This window comes from Choloepus didactylus, chromosome 12 (genome assembly GCF_015220235.1).
Source record: "Choloepus didactylus isolate mChoDid1 chromosome 12, mChoDid1.pri, whole genome shotgun sequence".
Classification (NCBI taxonomy): domain Eukaryota; kingdom Metazoa; phylum Chordata; class Mammalia; order Pilosa; family Megalonychidae; genus Choloepus; species Choloepus didactylus.
Window position 1 is genome coordinate 60,190,323 of NC_051318.1, and position 20,325 is coordinate 60,210,647.

Below are 20,325 nucleotides of genomic sequence, written 5' to 3' on the forward strand. Positions count from 1 at the left end.
TCACAAGATATCTACATCACTAATATGGTGGTTTCCCATACCTCTTTTTATAATTTAACCATAAAGATATGATTTTTCTTCCTTTTTTATCCTGTTAAATATGTAAGCTCCTTATGACACTGCTAATAAATAGCAATGGTAGAATTTCCATTTTTAAAAAACCTTAATAGTTTAATTAATTGGATTTCTTAAAAATCAGTGTGCAAAGTTAATCAAACCATTCAATATATTGTGTTTGTTGCCCTCCATATAATCCAGAGTAATGTTCTCCAAAGGGATGGATATACAGGATAATTCCTTAGGGAAGAAAGCATTAGAGCGTCTATTTGTTGATCTCATTCTTTTTAAATATTCTTTTGTGTATGTTATGCATGTGGGGGTGTGTGTTAATATATATATATATATATATATATATATATATGTTTTCTTAAACCAATAGATGTGTGATCAAAAAGTTTAGAGAATGTTAGCCTACTGCTTTTCTGGGCCTGAGCTAAACAATATCAAATCTATAATTAAAATCTAAAATTCTAAATAAGTAAGTCATATCTTCCTCTTAAATTTTCCTCAGATGTGTAACTGCAGTTAAACAATGAAAAGCAGTTAAATCCTCTAGGAAAGAGGGACTACTCTGAAAAAAATAGTCATTCTTAATCATTTGTGCCTAAAAAGTTCATCACCGATAGTTTGAAACCATATTCCATCATATGAACCAAATATTCCTCAGGATGATGAAAATTGTATTTTGAATGAGATAAGTATAACAGCCATTTCTTACAGTTTTTTGTTTCACTTTTTGTTTTAATTCTGGCTAATTAGACTTTTGTGTGTTTTAAGAAAATTTTCTTAGGTTGATTACTAGATTATATTATCTTTCCTACCTCCCGTATTCCAAATTTTTTTCCTAATTCCCTTGTTTGTTCATTGGAAGAGATGCTTTTGGAAGAGGGAGATTTCCCACAGATAAAACAATAGAATAAAAAAGGTAGAAAGGAAGAGCAAAAAGTGCTGTGAAATACCAGGGTTTCATTTTGAAACATTGGTGTTCTGTTACCTGAAGCTGTTAAACTCCATCCAAGAGACAATTTGTAGTAGACAGTCCTCAGGTCATGGAGAGAAGGGCGCTTTAGGAGAGAGAGCTGAATGGAGTGAGCCATACAAATCTTTGTTAATAGTTTCCACTGGAATATGAATGAGGAGATTGCCACTAACTTCTTTGAAAACTCTAGATGCGAATATTGAAGATAGAAAATGAAATGCTTTTGGTATTTGCTAGTATTTTATTATCTCAAAGAATGACATGAGTTCTCTTTTAATGTAAATAGCTAAAATTGTCTGGTATCATTAGCAATGCATTGCTTTTCTTGTCTCCTCTATTTTAAGGAGAGTAGTGACTTGAGATCTTTATAAGTGAAGTGCCAAAAGAGAAGGGAGAAATTAAAGGTACAGATGAGAAGGCCAAAGACTGAAGAGTGAGAGGGAGAAAATGGAATTAAGAGAATGTTTGGAGAGATTATTCCTGTAAAGGGGGGGGAGGATATTATGACAGGAGATAAATTTTTTAGGGAGGAAGGGAGAGAAGATTTTGAGGGCAATCACAATTTCCTTAAAATAGAAGAAAAAAAAAAAGCTACCAGTTGAGAATGAAAAGAATAAGAGTTAAATTAGAGGGTTCAGAAATGCTGTGAAGATTTGGAATAATGTTTGAAAGAAATAGGAGAGGAATCTGACCAAAATAAGTAAATGCATTGTTGAATCACTAAGGACCCAGTGAAAGTACTGAGTAGACCCACCTGGACTCCTCTCCCCTCCATGGCCTGAATGTCCAGAATTAAAAGATCCAAGAAAGCAGAATATATCATTACTTGGAATTTTCTGGGCTGCTGTGACAGAAAAGAGGGGTAAAAGAGAATTCCAGATGCTGGTGAAAGACTAGGGCAGGCACCTTATACTGTCACTAAGTTTTAAGTAAGGACGTTAGTCTTTGCAGGGCTGAACATGCTAGATTATAGAGGGATGAATGATTCCATCCATCCTCTCAAGGAGGTAGCACAGCTAAATAATTGTGTCTTGCTACTTCTTCCTTTGTGTCTCTTACCACAATTACTGCTGGAAAAACACTTAGTCTCCCTTCTTACCTTCAGTCCATTTGTGAGTAAATCAACTGGAATTATGGCTAATAATTGTAAAACACTAATCAATTTAAAAAAAAAAAAGCTGGGAGATTTGAAATAAAATTAGAAATAGTCAAGAACCAATGCCACAAACTTAAAAAAGACTGAAAAGTATAGAAAAGTTGCCCTCAGCAATCTTTGCATCTACCTCTTCAGCCTTTTCTAATTTAAGAAGTTTCACATTCGCATCCATTTTGGGGCGTTATTTGGATCCTGACTCAAAATGTTGGGAGGAGAGAAGATTGGAAATTTGAACACTAACAATATATGACGGACTATTAAAAAAAAAAAAATTACCTTAAGTAACAGTACGTAGAATATGTTTTAAATTGATTTTTGTTGCACTGTCTTGTTATTTACTCGTACTGTAGAACCCTTGTTTTCACTGTAGATATATATTTTAGCCAAATTTTGGCCTGCCCAGGAATAGTTTCATTTAAACATCATTACTTTACTGAAGAATATTGGTGTCCTAACTTAGTTCAAATTTGACTTTAATTCTGTTTTAACATTTTAGCAATGATATAGGTTAGAGATTAAATAGCATTAGGCATTCATACTATATCCATGTATTTTTAAAATATGTTTTAAATCAATGGAAAGGCTATAAATAGATGAAGGCAGCAGATTCTTTTTCCCAAAGAACTCAGAGTCTATTTCAACTTCTTACCTTTCCTAGAATGTACTGTTAAATTTTACATCTTACATCTTAGAGTCAATATTTACAGTTTCATTTGTCTAGAATGCTTTCTCTGTTGTTTTTTTTCTTTCTAACTTTTCTAATTTTTCCTAATTGACCAGGCTCAAAAACTTTTGTCAGCCTTTTTCTTCTTGTAATTCTCAATAATTCTGTAGTTATAAATTCACTAATTGCTCATTCAACAAATACTTACTGTACCCTTACTATGTACCAAATAGTAAGCTGGGAAGTAGGTGAAATGGAGAGGCAGAAGGGAGGGATACAAAATTAAATAAGATGTGGCACAGTTCTTGCTCTTGGTATACTTACTATAAAATGTGGTAGACATACTATACTCAAATAATTGAATTGCATTGCAATTAGTTATGGAATGACTTCACTTAGGAATTGGCCTTTGAACTGGGCTTTGAAGAAAAGTTGCCAGGAAAAAGGAAAGGAATTCCTAGATGGAATCAAACTCTAAAGTTATGGAGGCATACTATATTTGGAAACTGATGAATAATTTGATATTGGTAAAACAAAGGATTGGGGGTGGGAAGCAGATAAGTACTGAGGAAATTAGGTTTCCCTCTCACTTCTTAGGTAGTACTTTATCTATAGAAGTGGAAAATGCTTACTTTTTTCTCCCAGAATGGTTAGTTTGTTTTTCTTGTCTATAATCCCTTGTATTTATATACATTTTATTTATGTTCTTAATTTCCTTATAGTAAGAATTCATTAAGGATCCATCCCATCTCATATATATTTCTTCCAGAATGTTGAATATTACATTTTTCTCCTTGCGGACTTTCAACATTTGTTGAATACTCATCTTAGTTCTCTGCACTTGGTATGATCATTTGTTTAAAAATAACTCCTCACACATATAGCTTCTTTGTTTAATTATCTCATTTAATTTTCACTGTGACCCTGTGGCTTTAAGTATATTACTCTTCTCATTTTTCCAATGAGGAAAGATAGCTACTCACCCAAGATCACAAGTAGTTAAGTAGTGGAGCTGGTACTGGAACCGCAATTGATGTGATTCCAGAACCTATGCTTTTATGCTCAATATGCTTTAATGTAGTGACAAAATAAGGGTAAATATAGTTACAAAAGGATAAACTGAATATAGCTACAAAAATCATATTACTTTGGCTAGAACTGTCTAAATAAATATGAATACTTACAACTTTAACGGTTGAATGAGGATGAATACTATGATATATATTGAAGGTGACATGGATCAGTTTGAGAGGGCATACTGGGGGGAATGTTAATTTAAGTTTAAAATTCTGAAGATTTAGAAACTGCAAAATGTGAACTAGTGGAATGTTTCATATATTAGGGACACTAAAAGTAAAAAAAAAAAGAGAGAGCTGATTATGTGCATGACATGGGAAACATTTGACTGGACTGCCTAGAATCAAGAACTTATATTTTTTGAAGAGTTTACTTTTATGATAGGAAGTGTTAGTCATTTGAAACTTACACGCCCAATTATTTGGGTACTTCATCAAAAATGAGGACTTTCAACATTGTGTATATGAGAAGGGTTCAGTGGAATCAAGAAATGTAGGTGATGTATCAGTAGTATTCTAAGATGTCTTCTTTCAATGCCCATATAATCTGAATTCTTGCAGATGCAACCTGAGTCTCTGGACATCTCCATGCATTTATAGCAATCACCTCTTACCAACTTAAGCTTATGGATGTTTTTCTGAATTTGGGGGTACTGAAGATTTGAAGTAGAGATGAAGGGGAAAGTAACATTTAGTAGTCCCTCTTATAGTAACACCTAGGATAATTCGTAAAATTATCAAATATTTCTTGCATTTTATATCCAGTTTCATTATTTTGAGAATACCTAATGATTCCAGAAAGACACAGCTTTAACATAACCCAAATTTCTTGGTTTTGTGTTGTTTCTGGGTTTCTGTGTATGTGTGTGTGTGTGTGTGTGTGTGTGTGTGTGTGTGTGTGTATAACCTGTTTTTCAATGGTAGTAACCATAAAGCATTTATTTAATATAGCATTAGTAAATGTGCTGTTCTCGAATGATTATAAAAAGCCTCATCTCTTACTTTAGTTTGGTGTTTAAATTTCCTGAATAAAATAAGAGGCAATTAAAATAAAATGCTTGTATATATATGCTACATTTACTTTTCCTGAGTTATTTTTTCTTTTCTTGCTTTATATATGACAGTTCTTAACTCTGTGGTTATCTAGCACAATGTAAGATTTTTTTTTTTTTTGCATGAAACTTTGGCATATTTTATATGTATTTTCGCCATGATAATTATTTCCTGATTTGTTCTCTTCTAAAGCTTGAAAGATTATCAGCTTAGAGTTGTAATTTGGTGCTCATTAATTTAGTTATGTTTCCGGTATGCTTTAATTTTCTTAACAGACCTTTTTCCCCTATAAAATAGTCTTTGCAAATAAAATGGTGTAGATTATTGTGTGTATACACACACAAACACACACACACCATGTAGTGCTCATATTAATTTATGTAATTACACAATATGAAAGCTAATTTATGTATTTTAATAGTACAAAATTGAGACTTTGGAGAAATTAATATTTTCATGCCCGTTTATATCTTTAGACTATAACTTGCCTGTACTTTCCAAAGAAAACTATGCAAATATCTTCTGTTTTTAAACTCCAGCTTTCTATTTCGTGAATTTTCAATACTTGATAAATGCAATTTTATTAGAACACTGCATTTTGAAAGTAATCTTATAGTAAACAAGTGTGGACTTACAATTTTCTACATATGCAGAACAAAAGCAATAAAAGTGTCAAATGTAAATCCACATGTAATTAGCATATTCAGAATTGAGTTTATTGGCAACTTACTACCATGGTTAGCAGTTACATGAGTTTAAATTGTATATTTTGTAGACAGAGAAAACATAAGTTTGCACATTGGAATACAAAAGAAGTGCAAGCTTTAAATATTGCTAATCAGTTACCACATTGCTTCTTCATTGCAAACTTCATCTGCATTGCTTTTGATTCTTGAACAATTTATACTAAAAATAGAAAATACCAAACAAAAAAAAAAATCTTGGTGTTGTTTTATGTGAAAGGGTCTGCACTGCTCTTCTCTGTGAAGTTGAAAAACCATTGTGCAAATACTCAACAAATTATTATATATAAGGAAGAAGCTGTAAGGACATACTCCCACCCCCACCCCCAGTACCATTTTAAAGTCTTGCAACGTGTCTCCACTTTACTTAAAGAGAAAGAGCCCTATTTGCTATCTATTTTCAAATGTGGCTTTTTTTTTTTTCCTTTTAGCTCTTGTTTTTTTGTGTGTGTTTTACGTTTATTTGTGTGCATATTATTAGAAACTCATTTTTTTCTGACTTTTTATATGTCTTATTTCTGAGTTAGCATATATGTTACTATGTGATTCCAGAATCTATGCTTTTATGCTCAATATGCCTTAATATAGTGGCAAAATAAGGGTAAATATAGTTACAAAAGGATAAACTAAATATAGCTACAAAAATCATATTCCTTTGGCTAGAACTGTCAAATTAAATAAATATAAATACTTATAACTTGAATGGTTATCTATTCATATACATATACACATGGAAAATACAGAACTAGAGAATATTAAATTCTCATTGTCTAAAATGACATAATTAGTTTTGAATTGTGCTGTTTCTGCATTTAATTCTTAGATGATGATAGTTCTTATTAACATTTGAATGTCTTCTTTTTTGCCAATAATAACTATTTACCACAATATTTATAGAGACGGTAAAATTGTGCAGTTGCTACCCATTGGGAAGATTTTAATTTCAGGCCAGGTGTAGATTGATAGCATGATTTCTATGTAAATGTATCAATTAAATTTTCATCAGGGCATTTTGTGGAAATGTTGATTTTTTTTGGCATGCTACTCTGAGTTGTTCTTTAATAAAATATTTTCACACTTTAATAAAGAGATCTTAAATGCTCTGTGCATTTCCTAAACTTTGAGATGGAGAACACTAGACCTGTCTTTTGATGAAAGATTCATATTGTATATTTTTCTCTGTATTTTTCTTAATCCATTTGCTAATGCTTTTCAGTAATATTTCCAAGTAATTTTTTTTTTCCCATTAATGGAGGGGAGGAAATTTAAAAATGACTTTGATTTTTTGGTTTGGGGTCTTTCTTTTACTTTTTACTTAATTTTCATACTTTACAAGTGATAACTACTAGTTCACATATACTAAATGCCATTGTTATTCATAGTAGTTGCATTATCTATACATTCTGTATTATTCACATTTGCTTTGTAAAACAGCAGACTTTTTTGGTGATAAAACAAATCTGGCATGTATTGTAACAGATGCTCTCTCATTTAAAGGAACATTAAGGTTTAAGGTTTCCTTCTTGTGTTGACTGTCAAGCTTTATACCAACGTCTGGCTGTTAATTTTAGTAAATGGCATGACACACTATATCCATGGAAAGCTTTTGACAAAAATTTTTATTTATCAGAATTTTTTTGGTGTATGGTTTACTCAGGTGGCTTCAGTTTCCCTTTAGTAAAATAATATTTCAGTTTGGTGCTAGAGTATAGAAAATGTTGTTACTGTGAAAGCATCTTCTACAGATGATATCCTGTTCCCTTTCTTTGTTGATATTTTTCTTTCTTAAACTTTGTCGCTCAGAATATCTTTAATGCTAGCCAAGGAGTCAGGGATTTGGACGTATTTTCATGGACTTCCAAAGCTTTTTTCCCCCAGGTGAGTTAACTTTAAGGAAAAGTCATACATTATTCAGCTATCTCAACATGTATAATAAATTTTACATTTATATCTTTCGAAGCCTTAGCTTAAGAGTAATAATAAATTTTTCAACAAAAGAAAACTATATCGATCTATATGTAGTGTTAACATTAAGAGTATCCTCTTTACTCCTTTCCCCTCAACTTCTTTCCCCTCAACTTCTTTCCCCTCCACTCCTGTCCAAAAATGTATTCTTAGTTTATGTTAAACTTTTACATAACTTCTAATTTATAATATTTAATTTTATTACTAGCTTCTCCAACAATTACATCCAAGTCTGGCCTGTTCAGAGCTAGCTTTTTTAGGTGGTAGTGTCCAGACCCTCTGACTTGTCTGTTTTTTCCAAAGCCTAGCCTTTTGCATTGCTTTTTGAGTATGGGGTGGGAATGGAGGGAAAAAATATTTGTTGAAATTCACCAATTTCATGGACTAGTGCCTGGGTATCCCTTTACTGTGTTAAATAAAACATGTATATTAGGACTGCTTGAAATAACAGGCACAGTTATAGCATGTTATTTTTATACTTTATAGTACAAAAAAAGAGATTAACTTAATTTTGTATGTATTGATTTATATAGTTTCATTAACTATCCAACAAAATATTAACTATTTTAATAAAAGTTCCTAGTTGTTGCCTTTCATTGAACAGTTTGCAGTTGTTCTTAGTTTTGCCAAGACTTCTCTGCACATTGATACCCTGAATGATTGCAAGTTGGAATTATTGTTATAACTAATTTAATGTTCTACAAATATTATATATCAGTAAAGCTGTCTTTACTGCTAAATGTATAAATATTTGCCTGTTACTTTTGATGTGTTGTACCATATAATTTTTTAAAAATCATTAGTAACCAGGACTAAAACTTCCCTCTTCCAACTTTGAAACAGAATGATGTATTTACTAAAATTGATCATTCACGAATACACTTGTTTAAATGTTTACTAAAAATATTGTGAGTATAATAACACTAAAGTGTAGATATCTTTTACTGTCCATTTTTATTTTAAGTACTCTGTATAGTCGTATCATTGTACATACACATAATAAATTTTTACAAATATACAAGCATTGTATATAAAGTAAATATTTTAGATTTGTCTGAGATGATAAATCTAGCCTATAAAAGAAATTCTTTTCTATTAAATTGCCAATATGAAATTAAAGAATATCATTAAATAGTATTAATTACAGTAAATGTAAACTAAATATTGTGTAGAGCATTTTATAAATAAATATTGATGATTATTCACCATCACAATAAGATTTACAAAATATTTTGTGAAGGTTAATAAGTGGGTTTACAATTTTCCCTGGCCGACCAGATATTGAATTAACGAAGTCTCAGGTGTACAGAATTCTTAAATGCTTATGTTATTTAACTTAAGGATTTAATTTTTTTTTTGTTTTTTACTATGTACATGGACATGTATGCATGACTCTTAGTTTGAAACTATTTATAGGAATGTAGCTATTCAGTAAAATTTTGTGTTGCATAATGTTAGTTTCACATTTTTATTCTATTTATAACATTATAAAATCTTATTTTATTTTTAACCTAATGTTTGAGTCATTTTCCCATTGTGGTTATCTGCTGCTTTATTTGAAAATAAAGCGGTCTGTAAAGAGCCATCTATATTACAAAGTACTGTATTTAAAAGTACAGTTTAAAATCTGTTTTAGAGGAGTAAAATAGTATAGAACCCTTAGTGTAGAACTTTTCTTTGGGAAGAAGAGCAAATATGAGCAGGTTATCGATTGTTTTTCTTTATTGCATTCACATAAGAAATAATTTCATCACAGCGTTCAGATTCAACGAAAATTTAGGGCAAGTTCTATTCTTGCATTTTAATAACTACTCTTTGATATCCAAATGTATTATATTTACTTAAAAATGCATCTTTAATGTTGGTCTCTCTCTCTACTAAAAGTATAAACAATTTTTTCTCAGTAGCATTAATATATTATTGTGTAGTAATGGTTTGGTAAATCTAGCAAGACATTTTCATTTCTACTCTATTAAGAAAGTATGAGTTAGTATCTTGTTTCATTCTTATTTCATTCAAAATATATTTACTACTAATAATTACATTATTATATACACATACATGTATATGCATCTTATTGTATCCATTCTTATTTCATACATATATAATTACTAATATTAAGATATGGCTGTATTTATGCATTTTTCATCACTATCTCTGTTTATAGATAAGTTTCCAAAGTCTTCATGCTTATTTTCTCTATTTGTAAATAATTATCACAGACAAAAGTAGGAGGAAATGAAGATTTAGGCTTTTTTGTCCATACATAGCAACATAAAACATTGCAATAATAATGATACAAAATCAGTCCATTGTGATTCACATAGTAAATAATTTTCATTTCCCCTACTGTTAAATATTGCATTAAAAATAAAATTTAAATCAAATCCTATTGTGTTTCTCAAAATGTGGTGGGCAAAAGTCAAAGGTGTAATTATTCTCCTATATTTTCTTCATCTTTTTTTTTTAATATTCAACTTTAAAAAATGGAAAGATTCTGTAATAGTTGTATTGACTATATATCCTTAGATAGCATGTATCTTCTTAATTAACAGTATAGACTTGCTGTGAAAGCTATTAATAGGTGGATTTTGAAAGTGATAATGGATTGTATTTTTTGTTTTCTATTCAAATTTTCAGGAACCTAAAACTAATACTGATGACTTTTTCAAGGACATACACTCTGGCTGCCCACAGGAAGCAACAATGCAAGAACAGGATATGCCATTCTTGCGAGGAGGACCAGGCATGTACAAGGTAGTGAAGACAGGACCTTCAGGTCACAACATCAGAAGCTGCCCTAACCTTAGAGGTATCCCAATTGGAATGTTAGTTCTGGGAAACAAAGTCAAAGCAGTGGGAGAGGTATGGATTCTTGTAGCTTCGTGACTTCTAAGATATTCATTTTTGATATAATACAACCAAACCATCTCTTTCTTCAACAGGTTGCCATTTCCACCCCAGGTTTTAAAATGCTAATCTTCTTTATCTTTATCTGTATTGAAATACTAATGTAGTTTTTCTGGACTCTTTTCTAATAATTTTATTTTCATAATTATTCTTGTGGAAACTATTTATATTAACAAAATGATTTGTATTGTATACATAAATGTTCAGTATTTGCATATTTCTTTTCATTATTATAAATGTATTGTACTATCATGGATTATCAGCACTTTAAAATATTTGATATGAATTGGTATGGTGATGTGATCATATAACAAAGGGTTTCATTTCTTTGTTCCGATTAATATGTCTCACTGAAGTCCTGAGCAAATAAAATTACAATTTATTCTACTATGGCATTTGCCTCAGCAAATAAGCTTGAAGATGTAGTGTGTCATGCTATTTCTCAGTGTAGGGTCATTTTCAAGTAGCACTATAGACACTATCAGCATAAATAATAGAGAGTATGTTATTTTGACATTTTAGATATAAAAAAAATCGTGAGCCATGTGTTTCTCAGCAATATTTAAAAATTATTTAGGGATTATCTTTGTGGTTTAAAAATTATTATTATAGCCAAAGTTATAAATACACAGTATTTTAGCAAACTTTTCATTGATTTCTGTCTTACCTCAGGCTGTGGTCTTAATTTCAGAAACTAATTTCATAATAGATATATTGGAATGATTACAGTATTCAAATTCTTAAACCTTTTACTGGTTTTCTGTCCCAATGTCCTGGAAGAATAAAGCCAATCAATCATGCTTTCTGTTATGTGCCAGGTAACCAATTCTGAAGGTACATGGGTGCAGCTGGATAAGAACAGCATGGTAGAGTTCTGTGAAAGTGATGAAGGAGAGGCGTGGTCCCTAGCTAGAGACAGAGGCGGAAACCAGTATCTCCGACATGAAGATGGCAAGTTGGCTTAAATTTGTGATTTATTCTGATTAACCTTTGAAATGCAGAAATTTATGCATTGTATTTTTTTTTCATCTTAAAGAGTTCTTTGTTTAGTTTTTAAGTAAAAGCAAAACTAAGGATTAAATATCCCGCAACTATTAAAATTGGTTTGTAAAAAATACGTAGGTACCAAATTAATTCCCATGGAAGAAGAGAATTAAAGAAAGTGTGAAACATGTGAATGCATCTTTATAAAACCTGATTCTTATTTTATTAATATGAATCTGTATTCCTCATACTTCAGTACTAGTCCAAGACTAAACATTTCACTCTATCACTAAATCAAAGTTCAGTTTTCAGACCACCAACAGCAGAACTTTTGCCTGGCAACTTTATTCAATTTAATTTTGCCTTAGAGGCATTGAATAAAAGTATAGCATCTTTTATAGAGTTTCCTATTTTGTTAGACTTTCAATTTTGAACTTTATTTTACCTTTTAAACGCTGATCTCATTTAATAAAAGATTTTCCCCTTTTGTACCCCTCTCTTCATTCTCTTGGTGGCAAAAACTTGTTCTTCAGAATTCAGGCCATGTTATTTATCACTTTTGTGAATCTTTGATCCTCACAGAGTTAAGAATTCTCTCTGTATTCCTAAAGAGCTATATTCTTTAGAAAATCCTATTGTATTAAAGTTAAGTTTTTTTTTCTTTTTTCCTATTTTGTGAATCCCTTAAGGCCAAACACAGATTGTGTTTTGTTTTGTTTTTAATCTTTGTTTTCCTAGTACTAAAATGGTGTGTTGGCATGTACTAGTTGCTCATTACATTTTATAACTTCAAGTTGAATCACAAAATTAATAGTTAGGGGATATGGATAAATCAAGCATAGACTTTTCTGCTAAATCCCAAATTTATAGAACTATGGGGTGGATTTTTTTTAAGAGTAGAGTGAGGTAAGGTAAGATAACTAGAAGGACATATTTCTTTATCTAAAATGTAATAAACTTATAATACTTACTATCCAAGGGGTAAGAAGTGTCAGAAAAGATTTCAGACTTGCATGAATGATAGAGTACATTTTAGGTATATCATCTCCCTTTTTTCCTACAGCAAGCCCTTGAGATAGACATGATCCTCATCTTATAGATAAGGAAACTAAAGTTCATAAAATTTAAAATGACTTACCTCTGGTCATAAAGCAGGTTATGTGATAGATATGACTCGAACCAGAATCTATTCCTATTTCAAATTCATGCTCATTACACCATACCATACTGCATCAAAAATCCATTAAGCACAGTTTGAGAACCTAACCACCTTCTCCTTGCCAGATAAACTTTTTAGTCAAACATGATATGGTTTTAAAACAGTGTTCTGAGATGATAGAACCAACTTTCATTACATTTTGAAGGAAAAGGCTTCATTTGATATAAATTGGACATTGTAGAAAATGACCTTACATTTACTGTATGCTTACTATATATAAATATGTTTACTATATATTCATAAATTTTTAAGTGTTTTGCCTTAAATAGGAATATTCTGATATAAAGAAAAATACCTAAAGGAAGATCAACTTTATGTAAGACATAGTTAAATAATATGAACCCTCCTAAGGCTAGCGAATGGTTTAGGTGACTCTGAAAGGACCTTTCTAGCTTAAAAATTATCTTAACTGGCAATGTAGCATAATGTGTAAGAGTAGACTCTAGAGCTGGACTGCCAGGGTACAAATCCCAGCACTGCAACTTTTTGGTTTTGTGACGTTGACCAAGTTACCTAATCCCTTGTGTCTCAGTTTTCTCATTTGCAAAGGAGATTATGAAGATTAAATGAGCAAATAATGTTTAAAGTTAGTAGATGGTAAGGATAGCTATTATCGTTAAAATGTAAAATGCCCTTCATACTAAGGAGCAAGTTTTAACATGGGAAATTGTAATCCCATTTACATAGAAGGTTGAAGGTTCATATAATGTAAAATGTTTCTTAAATTAGGATATCATTTCTGGAGTGGTTTGCATTCAATTCTAAAAGAGGTTAAGAGAAATTCTCATTTCTCCCTGTAATCAGTTAATGACCCTTTATATTTATATATATATATATATGTATGTATGTATGTATGTATATGTATATATATGGTCATGTGATTTTTAATATTTTAACATAAAACCTGGGATAATAAGGAGGAAAGTAATAAGTTTAGTTTCTTAAAATCATTAAGATTAATTGATGTAGTATCCAAGTAGTCTGCTCATTGGTATTAGTATGTTAACTATATTTAACATGGAAATAAGAGGATTTCGTGCTTTGGTAATTTATTTATATGAAGTATTAGAAGTAAAACAAAAATTTTCCCCTTTGTAAAAATTCTTCATAGATCCTTGATTTCTATAGATTAAGCCAGTAGGCATACTATTACTGTGGTAAAAACAGAGACTTCACTCTTGGTGCTGGACCATTCCAAGTCTAGAGGGTGAGGGCAAAGCTATCTTTCCATTCAAACGAAGTATTTATGAGTGTTTACCAGAAGAAATATTCCACTGCTAAAATACCTCATACTGAAGTGTATGGCCTAAGGGAGTGCTAGATTGGTTTTTTTGATAAACAAGTGCTAGGAGATAGGTAGAACATGTAGTATCACTGGTACCACAAAATTCCATTTTACTTGTAGGAAGAAAACGTGCCACCACATTATTCTGGTTCCTTTTTCTGTTTAAAAGGATATTGACTTTTTAAAATATATTGAAAACATTTCATTATACATAATGTTATTTTTAATGCAATTTTATTTAGATACATTCACACATCACACTAACATCCGAAGTATACAATCACTGGCTCACAATATCATCACATGGTTGTGCATACATCCCTGTGCATAATGTTAATTTAATTGAATAAACACTTTTTCTCCCTTTTTTGACATATTTTATCTCTTTTTAGTTGACCTTAATATAGCTATTTAACTATGGTATTAGTGTTTTTAGTATTATATCAGGCAGAATCTTACAGCTCCATGATTGCAGGGGATTAACTTAGTTTACCTTTTTATGTTTTTCTGTGTTACATCTTGCCATTTGTAAACTGGATGAAATATTTGCCATTTGCTTCTTTAAATAAGAATTCTGGCACATTTGCTGATTTCAGGATATGTTAATAGGCTCTGATTACATGACTTGCTGTATCATGCTTTTAATTAGAGAAAATAAGTAATAATAAATCAAAAGTTAAATTTTCCCAAATTTTCTCATTCCTATCGTAAAGTGTTTTAGAATTGAAAATTCCTTTTCTACTGGAAACTTAGACATTTTTGAAGATTTTTTTTTTTTTCTATGTGACTACCAATATACAGAATATTTTGATTTCAGGTTTATAGGGTATCCATTTTTGTTTTGCAAAATGCCTTTGTGTAAATTTGTTACAAATACAAGAGATCCTAGCACAGAAAAATTAGTATACATTCAGTGATATGTCTTGCCACAAAAAAGGTAAATCGGCTCTGTAGGAGTATATCCCATTTCTAAATTTCATGCATATTTGATAAATGAAAATAAAGATTTGTCATATGCTCTGTCAGTATCAAGGTGACCTTATTGGCATTTAGACTAATCAAATCTAAATATTAGGTCATTTTAAAATCTAATCATCCTAAAATCTTTCTTGCAATTTTTCTCTGTTATATAAATAGGAAATGCCACACATGAAACTAATTTTATAGTTGTGTCTTTTATTGTAGAACAAGTTCTTCTGGATCAAAATTCTCAAACCCCGCCTCCAAGCCCATTCACAGTACAAGCTTTTAATAAAGGGGCAAGTTGCAGTGCCCAAGGATTTGATTATGGACTCGGAAATAATAAAGGTAGGTGTTAAAAGTGAGTCTTTTACTTATCTAACTTTAGTGCTTTTTATTATCTTTCTCTTCTATTCGTTTTTATTCCCATTCACCCACAAAACTGTATTAAAGTTTGTTCCTAGGAAACTAACACTTAAATGTTAATGAAGGTTCTCTTTTTACAGTATTACATATATATTTTTATTATTGTATATATTTTGTATAATATATAGTATATATTTTACCAGTTTTAGTTTAAGTTTATATGAGTTATTGCTTATTTTTTTCTATTTTAAAGACATTCACCTTGAATTGGCATCCTAAAGATTCTGTGTTACTATATCTAGTAAAAGAATTATAATTTTTTATCATCCATTTATTATTGAGAATAATGTTGAGCAACAAAGAACTTTCCAAAATAATCCATATAAAATTAGAATATTATTTTTAAATAAGCTTACGCAATGGCTTCATTAAATATGTGTGGTTTTGAATGAATAGCAAGTTAATTTAGCTAATTTACAATTATATAAAATCACATTTGAGTTTGATATATATAATAAACCAGAAAGTCGTAAAAAGAAAAAAAACCTCTAAACATATGAATATAAAATATTATACAACCGTTTTTAAAAAGCTGCATTAATGGAGCAGAGCAGAATCATGGACAATGCGAACAGTCATTATTTTGGAATAATTTATAACTGAGATTCATCCAAAATTGCCTTCTTTGTAAATTCAGGCCACATTCATGGTTCTTATCTCTGCACCTGACCATGATTCCTTCAAAATCAGCCATATTGTCAGCAGATAATATACAGATATAGCCTACAGGGAAATAATTTTACTTTAACGTTTTATTTAAACCAATTCACAGAATTTGATTTCAAGAAATAAATACAGTGTCGTTATTCCTGACTTGCAGAGCAAGAAAAATAATGAAATAGTCAATAAAATGATAATAATAGAATATAAGAAATACTAGATTTAAAATAAAGTTTTCTATTGGATATCTTTATTACTTTACAGAAAGTATTTTTATAAAGGAAATCTAGCCATAAGATTTTTTTTTTGCTTCCCTACTCTTGAGTTGATCTTTTCTGTAGGTTTGGATGCTAGTACTGCTTGCTCACTTTGTGGTAGCTCTGATTTCTGTCAGCTTAAGCTAGGTCTTCATATTTAGCTGGAGTAAATGCTTAGTGTTTTCTTCCTTCATGTCCCCTTTACCCTACGATTGCCCGCCCTTAAATTAAAGTCTCAACATTTACTTATCACTACTATACTTCTATGGTAATTTGTTTTAAAGCCATGCTTAATTCAAATTGTATGCTTTCAGTCTTTAAAATGTCTACATGATTATACTTTGGGTTGTCATTGTACATCAGTCTTTAAAATATAATTTACTAATAACACTGTAGGAATAAAAATCGATTTTTGGCAGATGCAAAAATACATGATAAAATATTACTTTTAAAAGTGTGAGTTTGTTAACATTGTTCCAAAGTAGAATAGTATGCACTTGTTAGTAGGCTTTTAAAATATTTAGATGGTAGAAAGAAATATTAAGATACTTAAATTAGATTAACTATGTCTAACCTTTATGTTTTTACGTGCTTTAAGAACAATTCCCATTTTCTTTAATTATTTATAATGTCCAAGATAAAAGAAGTTAAATGCTTTTTGTAAAAATTCTTTTCCTTAAAACAATACTTTACCAAATTCTTTATAATCTCCAAAATCCTTTCTGTCATCCACAGTGTTAAATTTTTAAAGAATGAAGACATGTAGCTTGTATGCATATTTCTTTCCATATAAATCTATCCCTTGTTGTTGCTTTAGTTGAAATGGTCTTTCATGAAACTCTATCATAATTAGGGAATATGGCTGTAAAACAATTGTTTTCCAGTTCCTGCATCAACTAGTCTGGATATATATTTTTTTCTCTTCTCCTCTTCATTGCCGTTTAAACTATTTAATATGTGTACTCTCACATAATTATATTATTTCATATCTTTTTTAAATTCAGTTTTATTAAAATACATTCACATATTGAAATCATCCACAGTGTGCAATCAGTTCACGGTATCATCATATGGTTGTACATTCTAAACATTTTCATTGCTCCAAAAAAAGAGGTAAGAATAAAAATAAAAGTATAAAAGAACACCCAAAACATTCCATTCCCCCATCCCACCCTATTTTTCATTTAATTTTTGTCCCCATTTTCTACTCAGCTGCCCATACATTGGATAAAAGGAGTATGAACCATAAGATTTTCGCAATCACAAAATCACACCATGTAAGCTGCATAGTTATACAATAGTCTTTAAGAATCAAGGTTACTGGGTTGCAGTTCAACAGTTTCAGGTGTTTCCTTCTAGCTATTCTAATGCACTAAAGACTAAAAAGGAACGTCTATATACAGCGTAAAAATACCCTCCAGAGTGACCTCTCGACTCCATTTGAAATTTCTCAGCCTCTCAAACTTTATTTTGTTTGAGTTTGCTTCCCCCTCTTGGTCAGAAAGATTTTCTCAATCCCATGATGCCGGATCCAGGCTCATCCCTGGGAGTCATGTCCTGTGTTGCCAGAGAGATTTACACCCCTGGGAGCCATGTCCCACTTAGGGGGAGGGTAGTGGGTTTATCTGCCAAGTGGGCTTAGAGAGAGAGAGAGGCCACATCTGAGTAACCAAACAGCTTCTCTGGGAAGACTCTTAGGCACAATTATAAGTAGGCTTGACCTCTCCTTTGCAGGAACAAGCTTCCTAAGGGCAAGCCCCAAGATTGAGGGCTTATCCTACCAAATCCCCAGTGCTTGTGAGAATATCAGTAATAACCCAAGTGGGAAAGTTTAGTATTTCTGCATTTTCCCCCAGTTTCTCAGGGTGGGGGGGGGGGGCCTGCAAATAGACTTTTGTTCTCTGTCCAAATTATTTTGGATATATCAGGATTTCACACTAACCTGTATATACCTACCATATGTCACTTCCTATTCAAAGTTCCATGTAATCATGGTGTTTGAATAAACTGACTAAACAAGTTAAATTATTTAGTGTGCTACAGAAAATGTAGATCCTGCACCAAGTAAACTTATCTTCCCTTGGTCTCACATGGAAGTTGAAGTTTTAAAACACAGTCAATATCATCCTTTACCCTTTGACCTGATTTTCCTTAGTCCTAACCAGATCTTCTTTATTCATCTCTCTAATTGAAGTCTGAACTCTTTTTCAGTTTTTTTAAAAGTTGCTATATGAGGTAATACTGACATCCATAGATCCCGAACTTTAGCTCTGAGTCTCAGGTGTCACACAAATACCCCAAATTCCAGAGACCAACCAGATTATATACAAAGAGCTCAGCATCTCAGAATTTAGAGATAACAATTACAACTCAGGAATAGATGTGACTGCCATAAGAGCTTACAATCTAGGGACCTTTACATTAAGCCTTCCCCTGATAACCTGTGCTCTAAGATTCAATTCTCAGAGTTTACAAATTACAAATTATTCCCCTGATAACCTGTGCTTTAAGATTCAGTTCTCAGAGTTAGTCCATATTAGTGAGGCATTACAATGTTTGTCTTTTCGTTTGTGGCATACTTCACTCAAAATGCTGTCCTCAAGATCCATTCACCTAATTGCATGTCTTACAACTTCATTCCTTCTTGCAGCTGCTCAGTATTCTCTTGTATGGGTACACTACAGTTCACCATTCTGTTCCTCAATCATTGTACCCTTAGGCCACCTCCATCTATTGCAGATCTTGAATACTGCTGCCATAAACACCAGTGTGCAAATGTCCGTTCGTGTCCCTGCTCTCAGGTCTTCCAAGTATCTACCCAGTAATGAAGTTGGAAGACCTTATGGCACCCACAAACTTAGCTTCTTGTGGAACCACCACACTGTCCGCCAGATAGGCTACACCATTCTATTTCCCCTCCAACAGTGAATAGGTACATCCCTCTCTCCACATTTCCTCCAGCACTTGTATCCTTCTGTTTATTTTTTTTCACTACAATTTTATAGATTATGTATTCACATACCGTACAGTCATCCATGGTATACAGTCATTTGTTCACAGAATCTTCATATAATTGTACATTCATTACCAAAATAAGAACTTGAACATAGTCATTATTCCAAAAATATGTGAATAAAAAATTGAAGAAAAATTTAAAATTAAAAAAAATTTTTAAAGAATAGTAAAAGATAAAAAATAATACAATACAATACAATACAATGATAAGATGAGACAACAATGTTGCCACCAAGAATCTCATACCCTTCCCTTTTATCCCCTCTTATAGACATTTAGCTTATTGGCTTTGTTACAGTTAATGAAAACATATTATAATGTTACTGTTAACCATAGACTCCAGTTTGCATCAGATTATATTTTTCCCCAGTACCATCCCTTTTTCAACACCTTGCAAGATTGACATTCATTTGTTCTGCCACATGTAAAAACATTTTTATATTTGTACATTTAGTCACCATCATTGACCACTCTAGGTTTCACTAAGTTATACAGTTCCGGTATTTATCGTCTATCTTCTGGTGTCATACATGCCCCTAGCCTTCTTCTTTCAACTTTACTCACAGACAGCTTTGTTCATTGTACTTACAGTATCGTGCTACCATCACACGGTATTGTGCTATCCATTTCTGGGTCTATACAATCGTTTCATATCTTTTAAAAATGCTTTTCTGTTAAAGTCCTTTGCATTTAATTGTAAGAAAAAATGTCAGAATTCATATTCAGAGACACTATTCAAATTCTTTTTTATCTTACAGGTCTTATGGGTTTTTGTATTATTCATCCAAGTTAAAGAGTTCATGCTTTTAAAAATAAAAACAAAAACAAATGGAATTTCTCCATAAAAACAACTAGGTTCAGTAAGAAAAACAAAATATTAATTTGTAACTATAATTAATTTTAAATATATTAA

General features: G+C 31.4%; 1 protein-coding gene across 3 annotated transcripts in view; it reads left to right on the forward strand.

Annotated features, from left to right (window-relative positions):
* MYCBP2 (MYC binding protein 2) overlaps positions 1-20,325 on the forward strand; it is a 377,400-nt gene that overhangs the window by 253,267 nt on the left and 103,808 nt on the right. For 2 of the 3 annotated variants that reach the window (XM_037800440.1, XM_037800439.1), the window contains exons 36-39: positions 7,535-7,609; positions 10,337-10,561; positions 11,425-11,557; positions 15,280-15,402. In XM_037800440.1, coding sequence (XP_037656368.1) covers positions 7,535-7,609; positions 10,337-10,561; positions 11,425-11,557; positions 15,280-15,402 — 556 coding nt within the window. The remainder of the gene's footprint in view (positions 1-7,534; positions 7,610-10,336; positions 10,562-11,424; positions 11,558-15,279; positions 15,403-20,325) is intronic. The other variant, XM_037800441.1, reaches the window with a different exon arrangement.